The sequence below is a fragment of the Protopterus annectens genome, chromosome 4.part0, assembly GCF_019279795.1.
Source record: "Protopterus annectens isolate FY-2018-M chromosome 4.part0, PAN1.0, whole genome shotgun sequence".
Classification (NCBI taxonomy): domain Eukaryota; kingdom Metazoa; phylum Chordata; order Ceratodontiformes; family Protopteridae; genus Protopterus; species Protopterus annectens.
In genome coordinates, this window is record NC_056733.1 from 1,296,534,652 (window position 1) to 1,296,554,829 (window position 20,178).

At 39.5% G+C, this 20,178-nt stretch overlaps 1 protein-coding gene across 2 annotated transcripts in view; it reads left to right on the forward strand.

The window, feature by feature from the left end:
• OVOL1 (ovo like transcriptional repressor 1) overlaps positions 1-18,948 on the forward strand; it is a 176,637-nt gene extending 157,689 nt beyond the window's left edge. For both annotated transcript variants that reach the window (XM_044069177.1, XM_044069178.1), the window contains exon 6: positions 16,527-18,948. In XM_044069177.1, the coding sequence (XP_043925112.1) occupies positions 16,527-16,822 (296 nt within the window). In that variant the 3' untranslated portion in view covers positions 16,823-18,948. The remainder of the gene's footprint in view (positions 1-16,526) is intronic.
• The last annotated feature ends 1,230 nt before the right edge of the window (positions 18,949-20,178 follow it).

A 20,178-nucleotide genomic window follows, 5' to 3' on the forward strand; every position in this document is an offset into this window, starting at 1 on the left:
TCATTGAGTTACCAGTTTTCTTCCCTAATCATTCCAACAAGTTGGAGTATATGCTGCACAAACTTGATGTTCACAGACAGCTTGGATTTTATTTGGGTTGAACAAAAGATATCAGGAAGTCAAACCAACTCTTTGTTTCATTCTCTGAATCCAGAAAAGGTAGACCAGTGGCTAAAACAACTCTAAGTGGTTATCTGATTGTATTACCTTTGTCTACTCAGCTGCTAATATGCCTTTGCAACACAAGATTAAAGCTCACTCAACCAGAGCAGTTTCTACATCCTCTGCGTTCCAAGCCAAATTGCCCCTTGATAAAATTTGAGCAGCAGCCACTTGGTCTAAACCTCATACCTTTGTCACACATTACAAAGTTGATAAGTCCTCCAGGGACAGGGCTTCTTTTGGGTCTACAGTCCTGAAGAATGTACTCTCATGAGCCACCTGAGATTGATGGTGCTAGGAACGCTACCCATCAGTCAAGAATGAACGGTGAGATTGAACAACTTCACACTAAGAAATTATGTACTCACCATAACGTTCCATGTTCATCTCGCCTTCATTCTTTTGTCCCTCCCTCCTTCCCCCTCCTGGCTGATAGTTGTTCTGGATGTTGGTATCATCCTGGTTGCTCAATTTCTTCCTTTCCATAGGAGGATAGCTCACTTATATGGATGACCTCGAGCTTTGCATACGGCCGTACCGGAGCCGATGGATTGGCTCCGAACCCATCAGTCAAGAATAAAGGCGAGATGAACAACTCGCATGGAACGTTATGGTGAGTACGTAACCCGTCTTCTGAAACACAGCATCTGATTGTGACAAATACAGCTGGGAATTTTTCTATCTACAATTTTAGCCAAATTCTAGTGAATTCCACTTGGGCGGAAAGGCCTGAATTTTGTACCTGATAGAAAAGCTAGCATTGTGGATACTGTTATACAGCTGAAATCTTTTAGTAGGAAACTGAATTTAGCATTACATTTTGGTAACGATACAGGTTCAGTGGAGCCTGGTGCATTACACAAGCCCAGTACTTTTATACCCCCAGTGCACCCTTTAGTTCAAATGTTTGAACTATTGTACGAGACTGACATAAGAGAAACCTTGAGGCAGCATAATAAAATTAACCCTACTAATATGTCACTGGCAGAATGGTCTTTACTTCAGGAAATAATAAAAAACAATGAAACCTGACAAGGTACAGTGGGGCTTGTTGTTATGGATGTTATTGACTATAATGCAAAGATGTTAGATATGCTTTACAGTGAAACTTCTCTAGAAGTGTCTCGTAACAAGTTGAATATCACATATAGGAATATAGCTCTTACCTTAGATGAGTTATTATTAAATGGATAAAGCAGTCTAGAGGTTCATGAGTTTTTGGAACTCAAACATCCTAGGATAGGGACCATTTTTGGGATTCCTAAGATCCACAACTCAATAACACCCCCCCCCCACTTCCAGTTGTAGATGCAAAAGCATCAAAAACTGTTTGGTCAAGTTTGTTGATAGAAGGGTCAAACATGTTTTGGACCATAGGAAATGGGTAGTGAGAGACTCCTGGAACTTTTTAGAAAAAAATAAAACCTGATATGTACGCTGATGAACTGATTATGGTCACTGTAGATATTTGTGATCTATTCTCAGTCATTCTCCATGAAGTGGGGCTTAAGTGGTTCTATGACTACTTGTGTAAAAACACCAGTTTTGACCATGGATCAGTTTTGACTATTAGAACTTGTATGGAACTTGTCTTGGACAATAATTTCATTGGATTTGAAGGACATATTTTTAAACAAAGACAGGGTGTGGCTATGGGTGCGTGCTGTGCCCATATATTTTCCAGTATTGTTTTGGCACACTGGGAGAACCTTTTCATTTTAAATTCTAGGTTCAAGGAACTATGGACAATTTATGGTCATTACTTGGATGACCTTGTCCTATTTTGGAAAGGGATTGAGAATGAACTAGATGAGTTTTTCTCTTACATTAATGAGACAACTGAATTTTTGAAGTTCACTATGGTCAAGGACAATAATACCCTGCATTTTTGGATGTAACTATTAAAAAGGACTACACTAGAAAAATATTCACTTCCCAGTTGTACAGGAAACCAACTTACTCTAATTCCCTTTTGCACTATGAAAGCTAGCATCCTGTACACCAAAAGAAAGCCCTGGTAAAAGGGCAATTTGTCAGGCTGGCTAGAATGATCTCTGAGGAAGGAGACTTTGCAAGGGAATGTGAGGTATTAAAAGACATTTTATTTAGTAGGGGTTACCCTACTGACTTCATGGTCAACATCTATAATGAAGTCAAAAATGAGAGAAGTTGGCATTTTTCATACACTCTTAACCAATCACCTGAGTGGAAGGGAGGACCTTGAGAGAAATAACAACCAATTTAGTAGGGCCTTGGTCCTTCCATTTACCATGAACTTCTTTGACATACAGCACATTATATCAAAGTTCTGGAAGATTTTTAATTTGGATAGTAGTATCAACAATTTGGTGGGGTGTCAACAGATGATGGTGTACAAGGACACCTCAATAAAGGGGCGGTTGGAAAGAAAAAGAAATTTACCTGAGAAGGGTGGATGTTTCAAATGTGGGAGATGCTCTCAGTCCCCTTGTATACTCAATGTGGACAAGTTATTCATTAAAGGCTATGGGAACTGTACTGTTTAGTAAAAAATATTCCTGTTACTCTAGAGGTATTGTCTATATAGTGAAGTGTGATTCATGTGAGGGGTTCTATGTAGGAAAAACTAAGAGCTTTGAAGCAAAGAGTTTACGAGCATACTTATATCAGATGTAAAAATGAAAAAAAAAATGCTTTGTATAAACGTCTTGTTTTTTCCCTTCACATGCTTTTAAATTTTGTGCCATTGAGCATGTTAATCTGGGTTTTTTTTGGGGGGAGGGAGCAGAGTACCTGGAATTCTTTGAACTCAAATGGCAAAATGTTCTTCGTCTTCCCTTGCTGCAGTCCTGACAATTGGGTATAGTCCGCGTCCCAGTCGGCCCGAATACCAGAGTGGTCATGGCGCCTTAGACTGACGTCAGTACGTCAGGGTACTAATGCGCATGACCGACGTCATTTCCTGAGTCTTTTTTGCCGCATGGTCCGATGCAGAAGCAATTTTGCGAGTGCAGGTTGGCGTTCTGAGATTTTCCGAACCGGAGTTTCAGACCGAGTACAGAGTTGGAACATTTTGGTTTTCTTGCCTCAGTATATTACCGGATGTCAGAAAAAGTGAATAACTGTATTTCTTGTGGGAAGCAGATACCGCATAGGGATTATCATACATTGTGTATACCTTGTTTAGGGCCTGAGCACGACGTTGTTGGTTGCCGCTCTTGTGCTAGATTTAATAAGCGCACTATTAAGAGGAGGCTTGATTGTGCTAGGTTAGTGTTTGGGAAGCGTTGCAATTATACTATGCCGTCGGATGCTCCGGCCTGCTTCATCTAAGAAGCGCAAGGACAAAACAGTGAAGTCTAGGGTGAGGAACCGGCAGTCCCGGACGTCGGTCCTTTGGAAGGCTCAGGGAGCCAGAGGTTTTGCCAGGAGTCTCTATGGAGTCTCAGGCAGATACTTTACTGTTACAGGATGTGCCCTCTCAGGAAGTAGGCCAGGCTGAGGGGCTTCTCAGGTAACTGTTCTTCCCTCTCTTCCCAAGGTAGTTAGGGCCTCTCCTTCTGTTGCCAAAGCTTCTTTTAGAGGAAGGCCAAGTTCAGCTTCTGTAGGGGCTTCTCCTAGCATTTCGGCTCTGTGCCTAAGAAACATATGCTTAAAATGGCAGAAGATTTGATTACTCTGATTAGAGGTTCTATGCCCCACCTGATAAGAGGCCTAGGGTGGAACAGGAGTTTGATAGTTTTGAACAGTGTTCACAGGCTTCAGAGTCTTCTGTGGAAGACTTGCAAGACTTTCCTACTTATTCTGATTCTGATGTGGATGATTCCACTCCTTCAGCTTCTCCTCCTGAAGATTTTTCATTTTCAGAGACTCTTCACTCCATGAGGGAGCACTTTAAATGGGAAGGCCAAGATTACTCTGACTCCAGAAAAAGGCTTAGGGAATTCTTGTTTTTGCCTCAGCATAGGCCCTTAGCTATTCCTCCTGTGTTGAATGTGGTGGAGGATGTTTTTGCAGAGGCTTCTCTGAACCCTGATTCCTTGCCTCCTGCTCCTGTTAAGCCTGATAGGTATTATAGGGTGCCCGAAGCTCATAAGTATTTGTTTAAGAGTCCCAGGGCGGACCCAGAAACTGTTTCTCAGGGGCCTAAAGGTGTTAAAGCTTCTGTGGTTAAAAATCCTGTACCCTCTGATAAAGAGGCAAGGGCTTTGGACAGGTGGGGTAAGAAAGTATATACTTCTTCCACTCTAGCCATGAGGGCGTTGAATTGTCAGTTTCATATGCTGAAATATCAGAATTATCTCCTTTCACAATTGAAATCTAAGGTGGATGCTTTGGCGGAAGGTATTGAGTGTAAAGAATTGCTGGATTTGGTTCATGTGTCTGAACAAGTGGGTAAGCATTCTTTGCAGTGTGGTTTTGATGCTGTTCAGGCCTCCTCGAGGGTGGCTGCTACTAGTTCTGTTCTTCGCAGACATGCATGGTTGAAGGATCAGAATTTAGCTGAGCATGTTAAGACCAGGATTTTGGATGCTCCTTTACAGTCTGATGTGTTGTTTGGACCGCCTGTGGAAACAGTTTTAAAGAAAATGGAGGACAAAGCTAAGTCTATGCAGACTGTTAAAGATTTTTGCAGGTGCAGCCTCCAGTTTAGTAGAAATTGGCCTGCTAAGGGGTGGACATATCCTGCTTATGGTTCCCAGTCTAGGGGTAGGTCTAGACGTGGTAGGGGCAGGGTTCAAGGTTCGTTTAGGCCTAGATCAGACAGTTCACCTGCTCAGACTTCTGGTGAGGGCAGGGGTCAGTCCTTTCGTAAGCAGAACCAATGACCTGCCTTTTCAGCTGCCAGTGGATTCTCGTCTGGCAGCTCCTTTGGGAGGAAGATTGTCTCTTTTCAAAGAAAATTGGGATTTAATCACTCAAGACAGATGGGTGCTGGATATCATTCATCACGGTTACAGATTTTATTTCCACACAATGCCCCCTTTCAAAGGCATGCCAGATGTTCCTCCTCCACAAAGAAAAGAGGCTCACAAGCAAGTTTCTCAGTTACTCCAGATAGGGGCTATTCAGCCAGTCCCTGTATCAGAAAGGGGCTTCGGATTTTATTCTCGGCTGTTCCTAGTACCAAAGAAGGGGAACATGTGGAGACCAATTTTGGATTTATCTATCCTCAACACTTATCTGGACATTCCCAAGTTCAAGATGTTGACGTTACAGCAACTGTTACCTCTGCTGGGCAAGGATCACTGGATGGTAACTTTGGATCTCAAGGAAGCTTACCTTCATGTGCCCATAAGGCTAAGTTGCAGAAAGTATCTGGTTTCGAACTGGAGATTTTCATTATCAGTTCTCTGCATTGCCCTTTGGCTTATCTACTGCGCCCAGAGTATTCACAAAGGTTCTGGCTCCAGTGATAGCTTACTTCAGGCTTCAAGGCATTCAAATTTATCCTTACTTGGACGACTGCCTGATTCTGGCTCAAGAAAAGGAACACCTTCTACAGCATCTGGAATATGTCATAGCAGTGCTAAGATGCCTAGGGTATTCTGTGAACGAAATAAAGTCCAGTCTAGTACCCTCTCAAGACATGTGCTTTCTGGGTGTGAGACTGAATACAGCAGCCCAGATGGCCTTTTAACCCCGGACAAACAAAACAGTCTGTCACTTTACTTCCATCAACTATCTCATCAGTCCGTGCTGACTGCAAGGACAGTCCTTCAAGCATTAGGGTTCATGGCATCTTGTATTCTGGTGCTTCCCAATGCCAAACTGCATATGAGGAAGCTGCAATGGTATCTCAAAATGTATGGACACAGCACTGCCAAGATTTGGACACTGTCATTCAAATAATACCTTGCCTTCAAAAGGAATTCTTGTGGTGGGCTCAGGAATGTCACCTAAACAAGGGACTCTCTGTGACCCGGCCAGAGGCGAGTCAGATTTTAACGACAGATGCCTCGGACACTGCTTGGGAGCTCATCTAAATGGAAAGTGGATACAAGACAAGTGGCCTGCCAGACTACAGCATCTACATATCAACATGAAGGAGATGTTAGCAGTCCAGTTTGCATTGATGGCGTTCAAGGAGTTACTTCTTCCAGGGCAGGTGTTGATTCTGACAGACAACACAACTGTCATGTGGTACATCAACAAGCAAGGGAACACATTCTTATCCTCTATGCAGGCAAGCAATGATTTTATGGGAGACTGCGTTAAGCTTGCAACTGACTCTTCAGGCAAGGTTTCTGCCAGGAGCACAGAACTCCTAGCAGATGCATTAAGCAGACAAATCATGGATCCCCACGAGTGGAAACTGGATCTTCATGTATTTCAGAAATTGACAGTGTCATGGGGAACTCCAGACATAGATCTGTTCGCTTCTCCACTAAACCACCAGCTGCCAAAGTATTGCACAAAGGGGTTTCATCACACAGCTTGGAAAGTGGATGCTCTGTCTTTCAGTTGGAAAAACCTTCATGTCTATGCCTTTCCACCTCTACCTCTTCTTCCAAAGGTATTACTAAAGGTCAGACAGGACAGGCCAAGGATGATTTTGATAGCTCCAGATTGGCCTCGGCAACACTGGTACCCACTTCTAAGGAGTCTTGTAAAGAAGCCTCCATGGCCTTTACCTCTGATTCCTCATCTGTTATCTCAGAAGGACGGTCATCTGCTCAATGTCAAGCTTCAATCTCTTCATCTCACAGCCTGGCATATTCTGTGTTGAAGCATGGTAGGTCTCAGCTTCCTCAACGAGTTTTAAATGTGATTATGGAAGCTAGAAGGCCTAGTACTAGGAGAGTGTACGCAGAAAAATGGAAGAGATTTTTATTTTGGAGTACAGCAAAGAATTTGGAGATTTCAGAGCCTAATTTGAGTGTGGCTCTTCAATATCTTACTGAATTATTGGACAAAGGTTTGTCCTTCTCTTCCATAAAGATTCATGCTGCAGCAATTTCAGCTCACTATGATTGTGACCCACCTTTGTTTTCGCATCCTTTGTTCAAGCAGTTTCTTAGAGGGGCAAAGAATATAAGACCCCCACGTAGAGCTCCTACTCCTGCTTGGGATCTCAATTTTGTGTTGGAAAAACTTACTCTACAACCTTTTGAGCCTGCAGCTACTGCTGAATTGAAATATTTGTCATGGAAGACTGCTTTTCTGTTGGCTATTACTTCTGCAAGAAGGGTGTCTGAGTTGCAGGCCCTTATGGCAGTAGAGCCCTTTTGATTTTCCATAAGGACAGGGTATCATTACGTACTAATCCTTCCTTTATGCCTAAGGTGGTTTCTAGTGTGGCTTTAAACCAAACTATTCATTTGCCTACGTTTTTGCAGATCCTCAAAATAAAGGGGAAAAGATTTTGCACACTTTAGATGTACACAGGCAATTGCGTTATTATCTGAGCAGGACTAAAGATTTTAGGCAGTCTCAGCAGTTACTTGTTTCTTTTGCTTTGAGTTCACAGGGCAAGCCTGTGTCAAAACAAACTATTTCTAGGTGGATTGGCTTTTGCATTGCATTTTGTTATTCCCATCATGGCAAAGAGGTTCCAGCTGGGATTAGGCCTCATTCCACTAGGGCTACTGCCACTTCAACAGCATTTCTAAGGGGTGGCCACTAAGGATATTCTGGAAGCAGCTACTTGGAGTTCAGTGCATACTTTCTCTAGGCATTATCACCTGCCTATATACTCTAAGACTAGAGCTGGTTTTGCCACAGCTGTTTTACAAGGCATGTTGTCAGCTCCTGCTACTTTATAATTTGCCAGCCTCCCTTACCTCTGCTTTGGGATTCTACCCAATTGTCAGGACTGCAGCAAGGGAAGACGAAGAACATAGTACAGTTTTGTACCTACCATAAATGTAGATGTTCGAGGATTCCCTTGCTGCAGTCCAATTTACCCTCCCTCCTTCCCCTCTGTGTTTCAGGGTGGTTGTGTAGGTGAGTTTACATGCTTATATTTTTTGGTATATATATATATTACTGTATATATTGTACATGTTTATTGGTGCAGGTTGTTTTTGGGACTTGTCTTTTTGGGTCTTCTGACATCTGGGGCAAGAAAAGACTGAGGAAATGACGTCGGTCATGCGCATTAGTACCCTGACGTACTGACGTCAGTCTAAGGCGCCATGACCGGCGCCAGCCTTATCTCTGGTATTCGGGCCGACTGGGACGCGGACTATACCCAATTGTCAGGACTGCAGCAAGGGAATCCTCGAACATCTACATTTATGGTAGGTACAAAACTGTACTTTAAGCTTAATGCCTGCCAGTTTCCTGGTTTGAATGACCAGATTACTGCAAGTTCATTGTTAAAGCTTAAATCATTATATTTATATAAGTAATGCTGGAACATAACTTAATTGTTTTAATATTGTAGTTTCTAATGTTTTAAAAGGGTTGATATTTAAACTTTTTTTACTGCAACCTTTTTATTGCACTGTTTAAATTATATATGCAAATGTTGATTATTTTTCACAAGGGGAAATTATGTCATTTAATTGTTTGATTACTGCTGGGGAGGGTATTTAAACTTGATTTGTTAGATACATGGTATTCTGATGAAGTCTAGTTTTTGATGAGAGCACTAAATTAAAGTGTTTTTTTCCTGTACTACATGCTGGTGTGTCGTTTCTGGACTACCCTTGTTCTGCTTTGGTTAAAATCCTATGATCTTATGATCCTATGACCTACTGCTATGTAAAAAAAGGACTCAAAGGCTTGTCTTAGTGCAAAAGCCTTAACTTGGAAGGTTTCTGCACTGTGCTAAGCTTTTATGATTCCTGGACTGCTCTACCACTAACACTTTCTTCTTGAGGGGGCAGTAGTTCAGAAAGTGGCCTTGTAGGTTAAGCCATATGCTAATGTGGAATTCTGGGGGAATGGCTAATGATAATTAGCCTTGTGTCTTCCCTGTAAATGCCCATAGCGCCTAGTTTGCTTGGCTGAGCATTTTAGGGAATGAATTGGCAGAGTAAAGTTTTACTATATCAGGAAAATGTGATCATCATCAAAACACTACTTACTCATCGTGTAGGTAGGATCAGCAAAGACGGGGGAAGTAAATGTTAATTAATGTATTGAAAGTTTGCATGTGTCTGTAGGGGTATGATTGAGGCTGCATGAATGTATGTTTCTCTCAGATATCACATTAGATAGGGCATCAAGAGTCTGTGTGTGTGTTGTTTTGTGCATCTGCCTGTGTGACTGAATGTTTTTGTGAGTGTGATCAAGTGTGGTGAGTTTATTTTTTGATGAATGGATATGGGTGTGTGTAGGGATGTATGGGGAGTATGGTTGTGTTTATGTACATGTTTGTATGCGTATGTATGCATATTGGAAACTGTGTATATATGTTAGGGATGTATGGGAGTGTGGTTGTGTTTATGTACATATCCAAAAGACAAAACACTAAAAACTACTGCAAAATAAAAGAAAAGGCTTCCGAGGTGTCAGAACAAAGCTGCAACAGATAATGTGAAGCTGCTACAAGTTTATTTGAACGCGTTTCGTTTGACATGAAGTTCAAAATTCTTCAGACAGTTTGTATTGTGAAAAATACATAGCTTAAAACTATATTCTGAAGATCACATGGTTTACTTTCCAATCCGAAGGAAGATGTTAAATAATTCATTAGCCCCATCATGGATCCCCGCCCATCTGCATTCATTCAGGAAACCTGGATGAATGCATTGAACACCTATATATTAAACCAGAAATACTGCGTAAACAATAAAATAACGAAGTGTTACCAAATGTCACCCTATAGTGTATGTGAGATGCAGCATTTAACACTAAATATTTAAAAAACATAATTAACTTTAAATTCATGAAGTAAAATCAGGAAATGCATGAATATTTAATGTACTAACCTACACTACAATGCATCATTATTTAATATACTGAGCCTCATTTTTGAAAATTGAAAGCACAGGTATGCTTCATATCTAATAGGACTTGTTTGAACACCTGTTTACATTTTTTGCTAGGTAACTGGATTGTCTCAGCTGAAACATAGGTACCTGTCAGTCTAAAAAAAGTTCCCTGTTGTCTTCCACTCCATTCTCAGCTGCATGAGCTTTAATTATTGATTAGAGGGGGATTTCCATTGTTTGATTTTTCCCAGGAATGATGTGTACAGTTCCATTTTCATGTTAATAAACTTCTCTTGAAGTTTTCTTGGATGTAAACAACTTGGGAACAAGTCATAAATTATATTGTTTACCCTAATCATCTAATTTTGTTTTTATCCAGATTAAATTGACAGTCTTCAATGCAACTTCAGAATCCTGCATCATCCATGCCAAGGGCTATGAAGTTGTGGTTCTAGATTAAAAAAATAATACCAGTTCAAGCTGAATTAAGAGTTTAGAGAAAGATGAAACAACATGAAACAACACCAAAGTATATTACTGCACACAGAGAAAGAACAGTTATCACAGCCATTCTCCGAAATGTGATTTGGTCAGTATAAGCAAGAAATAGAAGATTCTCTTTAAAGTTTGTACAGCACATTGCACACTTTTTTTATTTTTTTTAAAAATTAAATAGGATGTGTACATGTTCAGACTGACCTAGAGGAGTAAGTGAGGGTGCCTATACTGCTCTTCACACCTTAATTCTATACAAGCTGACCTAGAATAATCTACAAGAGTGCCTACAGTGCACTGAAACCTCTGTAATTTTGTAGAATCTGTCCGAAGAATCGGTTAGGATGCCTTTTTTACTAAATGTGTGAATCCTCCTTATGTCTGTATGGATTTTTGTCAGGCAGTTCAATTTCTTGTCACATCTCGAAGACATGCTGTAGGTAAATTGGTGATTTTCCAGAATGCCAAGTGCAATTGTGTCTTTATCAGACCTCTCAACCTTCCTGAATTACTTGTTTTTTACTGAGTTTTGGGGTCCCAATAATGGAGTGCCATGATTCCTGAGTGGCACCCCATTATTTCCGATTTTTCAAATCTATTTTTTCGATTTTTGCACTTTCGGAGCTGACATCATCACGTGTGTGATGATGTCAGCTCCATCAGCATGCTGCGCGTCTGTTTGAATACTGGGAGGACGTTTGGGCAGAACACAGGATTTACAAAGCCATGGGATGATTTATTTTTTAAGCACAGGATTTTCTAAGGCACTGCAGGAGGGTTTTTTTTTTTAAGCCAAGTCATACTGAACATAGGACTGCCGTTCGGGCAGAACACAGGATTTCTTCAACTGCAGGTAAGCCGCCCGTCTTTCGCAGGAATTACTTTAAACTGCACAGCCAGACAAGAGGGTACAGTGACCATCTTGGGAATTATTCTGTGAACGGAGTTTTAAAGTTGGCGCCTGCTGAGCTAGTAAGCAAGTGGTGTGTGTGTGTGCCGCGTAAGGTAAAGAAACTTCTGCTCTCCGCCAATCAAGTGAATTGAGTTGGGAACCTTTAAAGAAAGTCCAGCAGGGCAAAAATGTCAAATGTTTTCTTTATTTCATGCTGGTTGGTTTACTGAAATGGTTCTGGCCATATTACTGCTCTTCTGTTCTAACTGTAGTCTACTCTGGAGGATTAATTTGGGTACTAAAGTTTTTTTTAGAGATTTCCTGAGCCTGTCAGCAGACTCGGCATTGAAAATATCTTATTCAGTGTATATACATTTACCTATCCCATATTAGTACATTTCAAAATAGACCAAATAACATTTTGAGTTCATAAGGAATTCACAAGCAATAAGTTACATTCCCTTGCTTTTGTAGTTTTTAGATTTTTTTCTGTAAAGACACCTATATACAACGTGGTATGTAGCATTATATCTTATCCCTGTTATGACAGTTATTCTATATAAATACATTTTCAAAGGTGCATTATTTAAATGTGTGTATGTGTGTTGCGTGAGTATGTTGTAATTACAGCTGAATGTGTGTGTGTTTGCATGATCTGTTTTATGGTGGTGTCGTGCAACACTGTAATAGGAAGATGCAATAATTCAGGAAGCAAAAATGTACTGAAATAACTATTTTTACTTGATCAGAATTGTTTTATATCTTGAAAAAATACACTGCTTAGAGTGCAGTATAAAGCATATTCTTACAAATTGTATACGTGAGAACTGAACAGTATATAACTATTTGCTTCATTTACAAGTGATACTGCTCTAGCCTATCCCTCTGTTATCTCTTACCTGTGCTATGTTTTGAACTGCATTTACATGGCACATAAAGCATATCCATTTTAAATGGCTTCTGAATAGGGTAGTTTTGTCATTATTGGTGCATGCATTTTGCTTCATTGCCTACTGGAAAAAATGTTCAAACAACAAATTTGAAATGCAATTGTGTGTGGAAGTAGACTTTTATGATGGAAATGTTCTGAATAGGGCCATTTTGTCGTCATTGGTTCATGCATTTTTGTTTTATTGCCTACTGGAAAAAAATATTTAAACAATAAATTTAAAATATGCTCTAACTTGTCTAACAAGTGTGCTGTATTATACAAGGAATATAATTTAATAAAGTCAGGAAGGTGTATCAAAGAACGCATGTATGTTTCTTGTTTTGTGTGCAAGGGGCCTCTGATTTGAAAACAGCCCAAAAGTAATCTTTATCCACCACTGGCCAGATGCATTTTCTTTGGATGTGGTGTGGGTTTCAATGCTGTTTCAATGAATGTGAGTTTTAAGGGCAGCGAAGTTTTAATGCCAAGTCTGTTTTTATTGTGAGACAGTATTGTTTTGTTTAGCAGATATCTATTGTATTTGTACATTGTGCTATAAAATGAAAAAATAAAATCCAAATCATTGTAGAAGTAAAGCAGCATGCACACATTAGTGTTTATGGTAAATGGGGTGAAATAGCCAGGTAATGGGACATTGGAATGGCTACAGGGAGACCCTGGTGCTATATTTTGGTTCTGTTCTTCAGTTTGCATTTGAAAGTTGGTATCCCACAATTCCATTTGTAGTGGGTGGGGTGTGTAATCATATATGCAAATTTTATGTTAATCAGTGTACAGATTTGTACATATTTTTCATGGGCCTTGTCCAGATTTTTGATGTTTCCATGTTGAGAGGTATGGTCTTTGTCTTTCAATGAAATGGCATCCTATCCAGTATTAGTTTTTTGCCCTGCACCCACCAAGTGGCAGGATGGGTTCTGCCTCCCTGCAGCCTTGAAATGGATTAAATGCGTAATTGGAGTATGAATGAATGAGTGAACGAATCTCTTCCAGATTGCTTGAACTGGTGTTAATTTAAGTAGATCATTTTTCAAGTGAAAACATGCAGGTAGTGCAGTGGGTAGAATAAAGGAATAATTTTCAATAGTTTAAATGACTACTTCTAAACAACAAATTAAATACAAATCAGGGTTTACTATCAAAATGTTGAAATTCATATGGTCGACGATCATTAGGTCAAAATCATTACATCGAACGCTCAAAATACTGAAAATAAAAATGTCAAAGTTTAAATGGTCGACAAACACCTGCAAACTAACGCTAGTGTTTTTGCAGGGGGGCTGTGCCCCCCACACCCCCTGCTACTTGTATATTACAACTCCGAGATCGCACAACAGTGCTGACAAGGGTAAGTCCTTGCCTGTTGTCAACATAATGTTGACAGATAATTTGTATGCACTTTCTGTCGATCAAATGAACTACTTAATATTCATGTGTCAGCCATATGTGTTGATCAAATGAACGTTAGACCATATGAATTTCAACATTTTGATAGTAAACCACAAATCAAGCAGGTTAGTTTGTCTTTTTTTGTTTCTTTTCTTGGCATCTACTGATAGAAAAACAGTGCATACAGACACTGTACTGACTGTACTCACAAATTAAAAACTGTGTTAAGAGGATGCAAGTAGCAGCAGTGCAGAAAATGTCCATGTAGTTGATCTTTAGGAGCCAGTGCAGCAAAGCACAATGTCTGTTTGCATATTAGATTTTCATAGAAGTAAACTTCAGCAGGTGCCTTAGTATTTTCGGGTCAGAAGCAAATAAAATTCTTTGCTGGCCTGCTCCTTTAAATTTGTGAGTGACAAACATGCATTCTGTATTTTCAAAAAAAAAAAAAGCAGATACTTGCTTTGCATACTCTTATACTTTATAACGTGAAAAAAGACGGTGGAAGTTCTCTCACATCCCCAATTTTTCCAAAGAAAAGTGTTTTGATGTGTTTTTGTGGGGGATAAATCCATAAACCTCAGCTTTTCTCTTTATTCTTTTCATTTAATATTTGTCTTTCCACTCGCAGTATTTTATCTTCCACTGTACACTAATACATGAAGTGAGTTTTCTTGCCCTTAGTAATCAAGGATGGCAGGCTTATCTTTGATGTGCCTGTACAATCTCCGGAAGATACTCATGCCTTAGCATAAAGGACCCATGCTCCTAACCACTTTCTGCTTCCCATATTCTGCCATGGGCACACACAAATTTCATGTGCCATCTTGTTGAGTTACTGCACTGGATGTGAATTAATAAAGGTAGGGAAATCCACAAGTCTTCCCCAGTTTCACAGATACTCACTTTTCCTGTCTGTGAGGGTGAGATGGGGCTTGACACTAGCAACTGCACAGCCCCCAATTCATTTTTATAAGTGCAGTTAAACAGATGACAGGAGCAGTGGAAAGTCATGTGCCTGTGCCATGAGTACAGTTGTAGACTAAGTGCATCCAGTCTCAGCTGTAAGCATAATGTCTACCATGAGCATCGTTGGAGGGAGAACATTCAAACTCTGCCATGAATACTTCATAGAGAAGCACATCCACAGGTGTAGGTCATCCAGCCTCTGTGCCATGAATACAGCCACTGACAGAGGATATCCAGCCCCGCCAGGAACAGATCTACACAGGGTGGTGATGCATTTACTGCTGTGGGCACAGACCCAGAGTAGGACATCCAGTCTTTGCCATAGGTACAGTTATATACAGAAGATATTCAGTCTTTACATTGTGCACAGACAGAAAGCATGCAACCTGTGCAACTTATGCCATGAATTACTTGTGAACAAACCCATGCCTCATCTCACCTCAAAGGAGTGGGAAATAGGGCACCATTGTCAGGCACTGCATTTCTCCTCCTCTCAAGTTGGTCTCAGAGCAACCTAGGTTCACTGCCATTGTCAAGGTACCAGTAGCACAGACTGAATCCCGGTGTCTCTGTTAAGCAGTGAGCTGCCATCTTTTCTCTGAATTTGTCAGCGTTTAGATAAGTGCAGCACACTGATCTAGTCATGTTGAAGCTGATATTTAATGAGGCAGTGTTCATGCTGAAGCTGATATTTAATGAGGCAGTGTTTGTGATGAAGCTGATATTTAATGAGGCAGTGTTAATGGTGCTGATATTTAATGAGGCAGTGTTCACGCTGAAGCTGATATTTAATGAGGCAGTGTTTGTGATGAAGCTGATATTTAATGAGGCAGTGTTTGTGATGAAGCTGATATTTAATGAGGCAGTGTTTGTGATGAAGCTGATATTTAATGAGGCAGTGTTTGTGATGAAGCTGATATTTAATGAGGCAGTGTTTGTGATGAAGCTGATATTTAATGAGGCAGTGTTCGTGATGAAGCTGATATTTAATGAGGCAGTGTTCGTGATGAAGCTGATATTTAATGAGGCAGTGTTAATGGTGCTGATATTTAATAAGGCAGTGTTCACGCTGAAGCTGATATTTAATGAGGCAGTGTTCACGCTGAAGCTGATATTTAATAAGGCAGTGTTTGTGCTGAAGCTGATATTTAATGAGGCAGTGTTCAGCTGAAGCTGATATTTAATCAGGCAGTGCTCATACTGAAACAGTGTTCATGCTGAAGCTGATATTTAATGAGGCAGTGTCCAGGTTTACTGGGTAAGAATTGTGTTTTTTTAGATTTTACCTGCCTGTAAAATTGCATTAGCAATAATTTGGTTTTAGTTGTAATCTGCACTCTCTTAAAAGGAAAATTCTACTGTGACTAACGTTTTTTACTTAATGATTTTGTTAGATAGTTTTTCATGTATATAACTAAAATGTGAATATAAGTACTAAGTAGATGTTCAAACAAAAAAGCCGTAGAGCGGAAAGCAGTACTCTTCCTATTCCAAACCACGAAAGTGACACCAAACAACTTCTTAAAAAGAAGTTGTTTGGTGTCACTTTTGTGGTTTGGAATAGGAAGAGTACTGCTTTCCGCTCTACGGCTTTTTTGTTTGAATTTCTTGGTTGTTAGTGAAAGCCGCACTTTCTTGGTTTTTACTAAGTAGATGTACTACTTATGAATTCAAAATGTACCTCATTGTTAATCTGAGGGTATTAATGGGAATTTTGAATTCCTGCATTAGTAGGAAGAGGTGTTTTGCTTTTTTGCCATTGTTGTTCTGTTGTTTTACATATTCTTCCTTAATTACTTTTCAGGTGTTCGTCCGTACAAGTGCGGCATTTGTGAGAAGGCTTTCACTCAACGCTGCTCACTTGAGTCCCATCTGAAAAAGATCCATGGTGTCCTTCAACAGTATGCATACAAGGAGCGTCGGACAAAGCTGTATGTCTGTGAAGAGTGTGGCTTTACAGCTGACAACCAAGAAGGACACTTTATTCATTTAAAGGAGAATCACCCTGACAGCCCCTTTCTAAAGAAGACTTCCAAGAAGATAACTGCGGCTCTGCAAAGCACGGTGAACACACTACTACACAACAGCAATCACATGTGAGGAGTGTAGGAAGAGCTAGCCATGGGAAATGCAATACAATAACTCAAAAGTGCAAAGTTTTTAAGGTTTACTGTGGAGTATAAATACACTGAAGCCAAGTCATTTATTCTTAATCTGACCAGGGTTCTGATTTACAAGCTGTATTGATGTTTGTCTCCCATGTCACTGCACTTAACTGTTTGCTGATATGTGGATGCCTTCTGGATTCTTACAGCAAATGGCAAATCACATGCTGCATAACAAAAGTACAATTGCATACTACTGTTTTACCCTTGCCCAAGCTTATGTCAGTGATGAGAGGCCATTACTGGATAAATACGATTGTGGGAGAAAGTTTCAAAACATTAGACATTGAGAGAACTGAATGGCTGTCCCCATTTGTTTTAGCAGTACTGTTCAAGTGCATTTTGTGAAAAGCAGGTAGATGTTAAGCAAATGTGTACAAATTGTTACAGTTCATTGAGATACTGCAAGACTGAATTTAGCAGTGGCAAGGATGCTGAGTACAGCTAGCAGCTGGTCTTTGCAAATTTTTAAAACTTGGAAAAAAAAAGAACAGTACTGTTGCAGTGATGTTTACAGTTGTTTACAGTTTTAATTATGATTTTAGTTTAGATTGAAACGGGAGTTTAGGCTGGTATTACATTTAACTTTGTATTCCTAACCAAGTGCATACTGTGTTTTGTCCTCTTTCTTTTTTTGTAGTCCCTCCCCCATTTATGATGGCATTTATCACATCTGCTAAATAGTTTGGATACTTTTCTTGGCTTAGGGTTACTCGTGTCAAACAACCACTGCTTTATATTGTCAAAATCTTTAGTCAAAGGCTAGTAGTGAACAGTTTGCTTCAGCTACAGGTCAACAATGGTTTAGAGGTGCTGCTATTAGACTATTCAAAATTCAGTGCTTTCCTCAGACCTGAAAAATAGAACAGTCTGTCACATCTGGTCGCCCTAACCTTTACTACCTGCATACTCAACAATCGATATATGGCAGTCTGATATAATTATAAAGTTGTTGGTCTACCTGGAGAAGTAAACCCTGCGGCCTGTTCCAGATTATGTTCTCTGATGTTTTCAGCAAATGATAAATCCTATTGAAAATTATTAGCATATGGGGGTGACCAGTTCAGAAGAATGTTTAACAGGGATGCACTTTTTGAAACATAAATGCTTGATAAGAAAGCAGACAGATTTGACGACAGTGTTTTTGAAATGCTATTTTGCTGTTGCAAATCTGTCAAGTCATGGAGAAAGACAAATGCTTGAATTTTTACAAAAAAAACAGTAATTGCATTTTCTTTAAGTTATGATGACTTCAGAAAGTTATAAGAGTTGAGGGGAAAGTGTGGGAGTACAGACTACCTCCCTCCCACATAAAAATCAAATGTCCACAGTTTTAAGAACTTTTCTCCCAATTTTATGAAATATTTAAAGTTTGCTAGACTTTAATACCCCTTTACATCCAATCTGTTAAGCAGCATCGTGGAATATATTGCAGTCGGCATGCTGAAGTATTGCTCTTGGTTGTTATGTCTGTATTTTATGGAGCTCCCTCTACCAAGGCAAAATAAGAGCTATTTCTGGAAGAGGTGAGTTTTAGCAGACATTGGCAAATGCTGCATTGTATGGTACTGGAGCAACCAACTAGCTACAGCCTTGTCTGTTGGACCCACAGACTGAATACTTCAGTTCAGTCACGCTGCTTGGCCTGAACCATCCAACTGGATATTTATAGATGGAGAAAAGGCACCTCATCTGTCGCATTTTTTATACAGCAGCTTATTTACAGCATGGACTGCCTTTCCATTTTGCAACTTTTATATTATATGTATGATAAACACACTAATTTGGAGAAAGTTTTTGACCTCCAGTGTCCTCTTGGGTATATGGACTAATGTTTACAGAGATATTTAAAATATGACTATGATAGTTTTTATTTAAATAATGTAAATGAAATATTTCTTTGTCAGGGGAACTGCTTATAAAAAAATGAATACTTGGTTGTTTTGAAATGTTTTATAAAATTATATTTAACTTGCGTTTTAAGCATATCTGACAATTGTTTTCATCTTTCTGAATTCATTTGATGTTCATGAATGGAATATACACAAGAAGAAAAGGAAATGGGAATGGCTTCCACTTTTTACATAAACTGCTTATTTGATTAATGATAAACATAGAGCATTTCAGAACTGCATGAGGAGACAAGGTAATATCCTATGAAAATAACAGATTTGCCTTTTTTCACAACCGAAGCTTGAAAATGAAAAAGAAAAATACACTTGGTTATAGGCAAGTCATTTAAATCTCTTGTTGCAGACCAGTGTGGAATACATACCAACCCTTTTTGTTAATGTTTTTTTATTTTCAGCCTTTTATATCCATGATATAAAACTGAGTTGTTATAACCTAGATGAAAATATTTTATGAGGTTGGAGGTGCTTTGATTTTTATTCAGTTTTGGGGAGTGAAAGAGGCATAAAGCTTAGTGAATGTCCTAATTTTCCAAGATAAGTTTTGTAGACATTGAACCTACTGTCCTGTTTATCACTTAGCTAATAGGACATGCCTCCTGAACAAATCTTAAATGGAGCAAAGAGGGAATACAGTTGAGAGCAGTAGACCTTACCATAAATAGTGCAAAGAAGGTTCTTATGTTTTTCTGTTATCTTACTTCACACACACTATCTCTTGTCTGTTTCTGCCTCTGTCAGAAATGTTAAGCATTTTAATTTGTCACATGTGTAAGTTTATTGGTCATTGAAGTGGACATTTTCTCTCTCTACCTCATGCCTTTTCAGTTATGGGGACAAATTTTATGACTGACGCACACACTGTGACATTAGCAAAGATAAAGATATACCGTACTGTAATATTGTGCGCTTATTCGAGAACTAGTTAAGCTGTCATAGGCTAAACTCACCAAGACATGACTTTGTGAGACTGAACTTCTTTCTTCACTGTGAGTGTAATCTTGGAGGGGTTTGTGATAAAGAAAGGACAGAACCTTCCTAAAAATGCAAGGTCAGTCTCTGTAAGCCATCTCAATGATTTGTGCTTGCTATTAGTACAAATAAAATTTACTTTTAGTATGCCTTCTGAAGAATCATGTCCATCGTGTGCTTAGAGGGATGTCAAAGAAGCTGCCCCTTCCCCCAGTGGACATTTATCTTGCAAGGACATGGTTAATTTTACTAAGTATCCACAGCATAAACTTTTTAAATGGAATGTTTTGGCATCCTGACTGCAAGATTGTACCTGTATTTATACGCCCCTCCATCAGTTCCATAGTAAATGATAAAGTATTCAGTAGAATTGGCAGTACTGAAGAGGGTATGTGTTCCACAAACATAC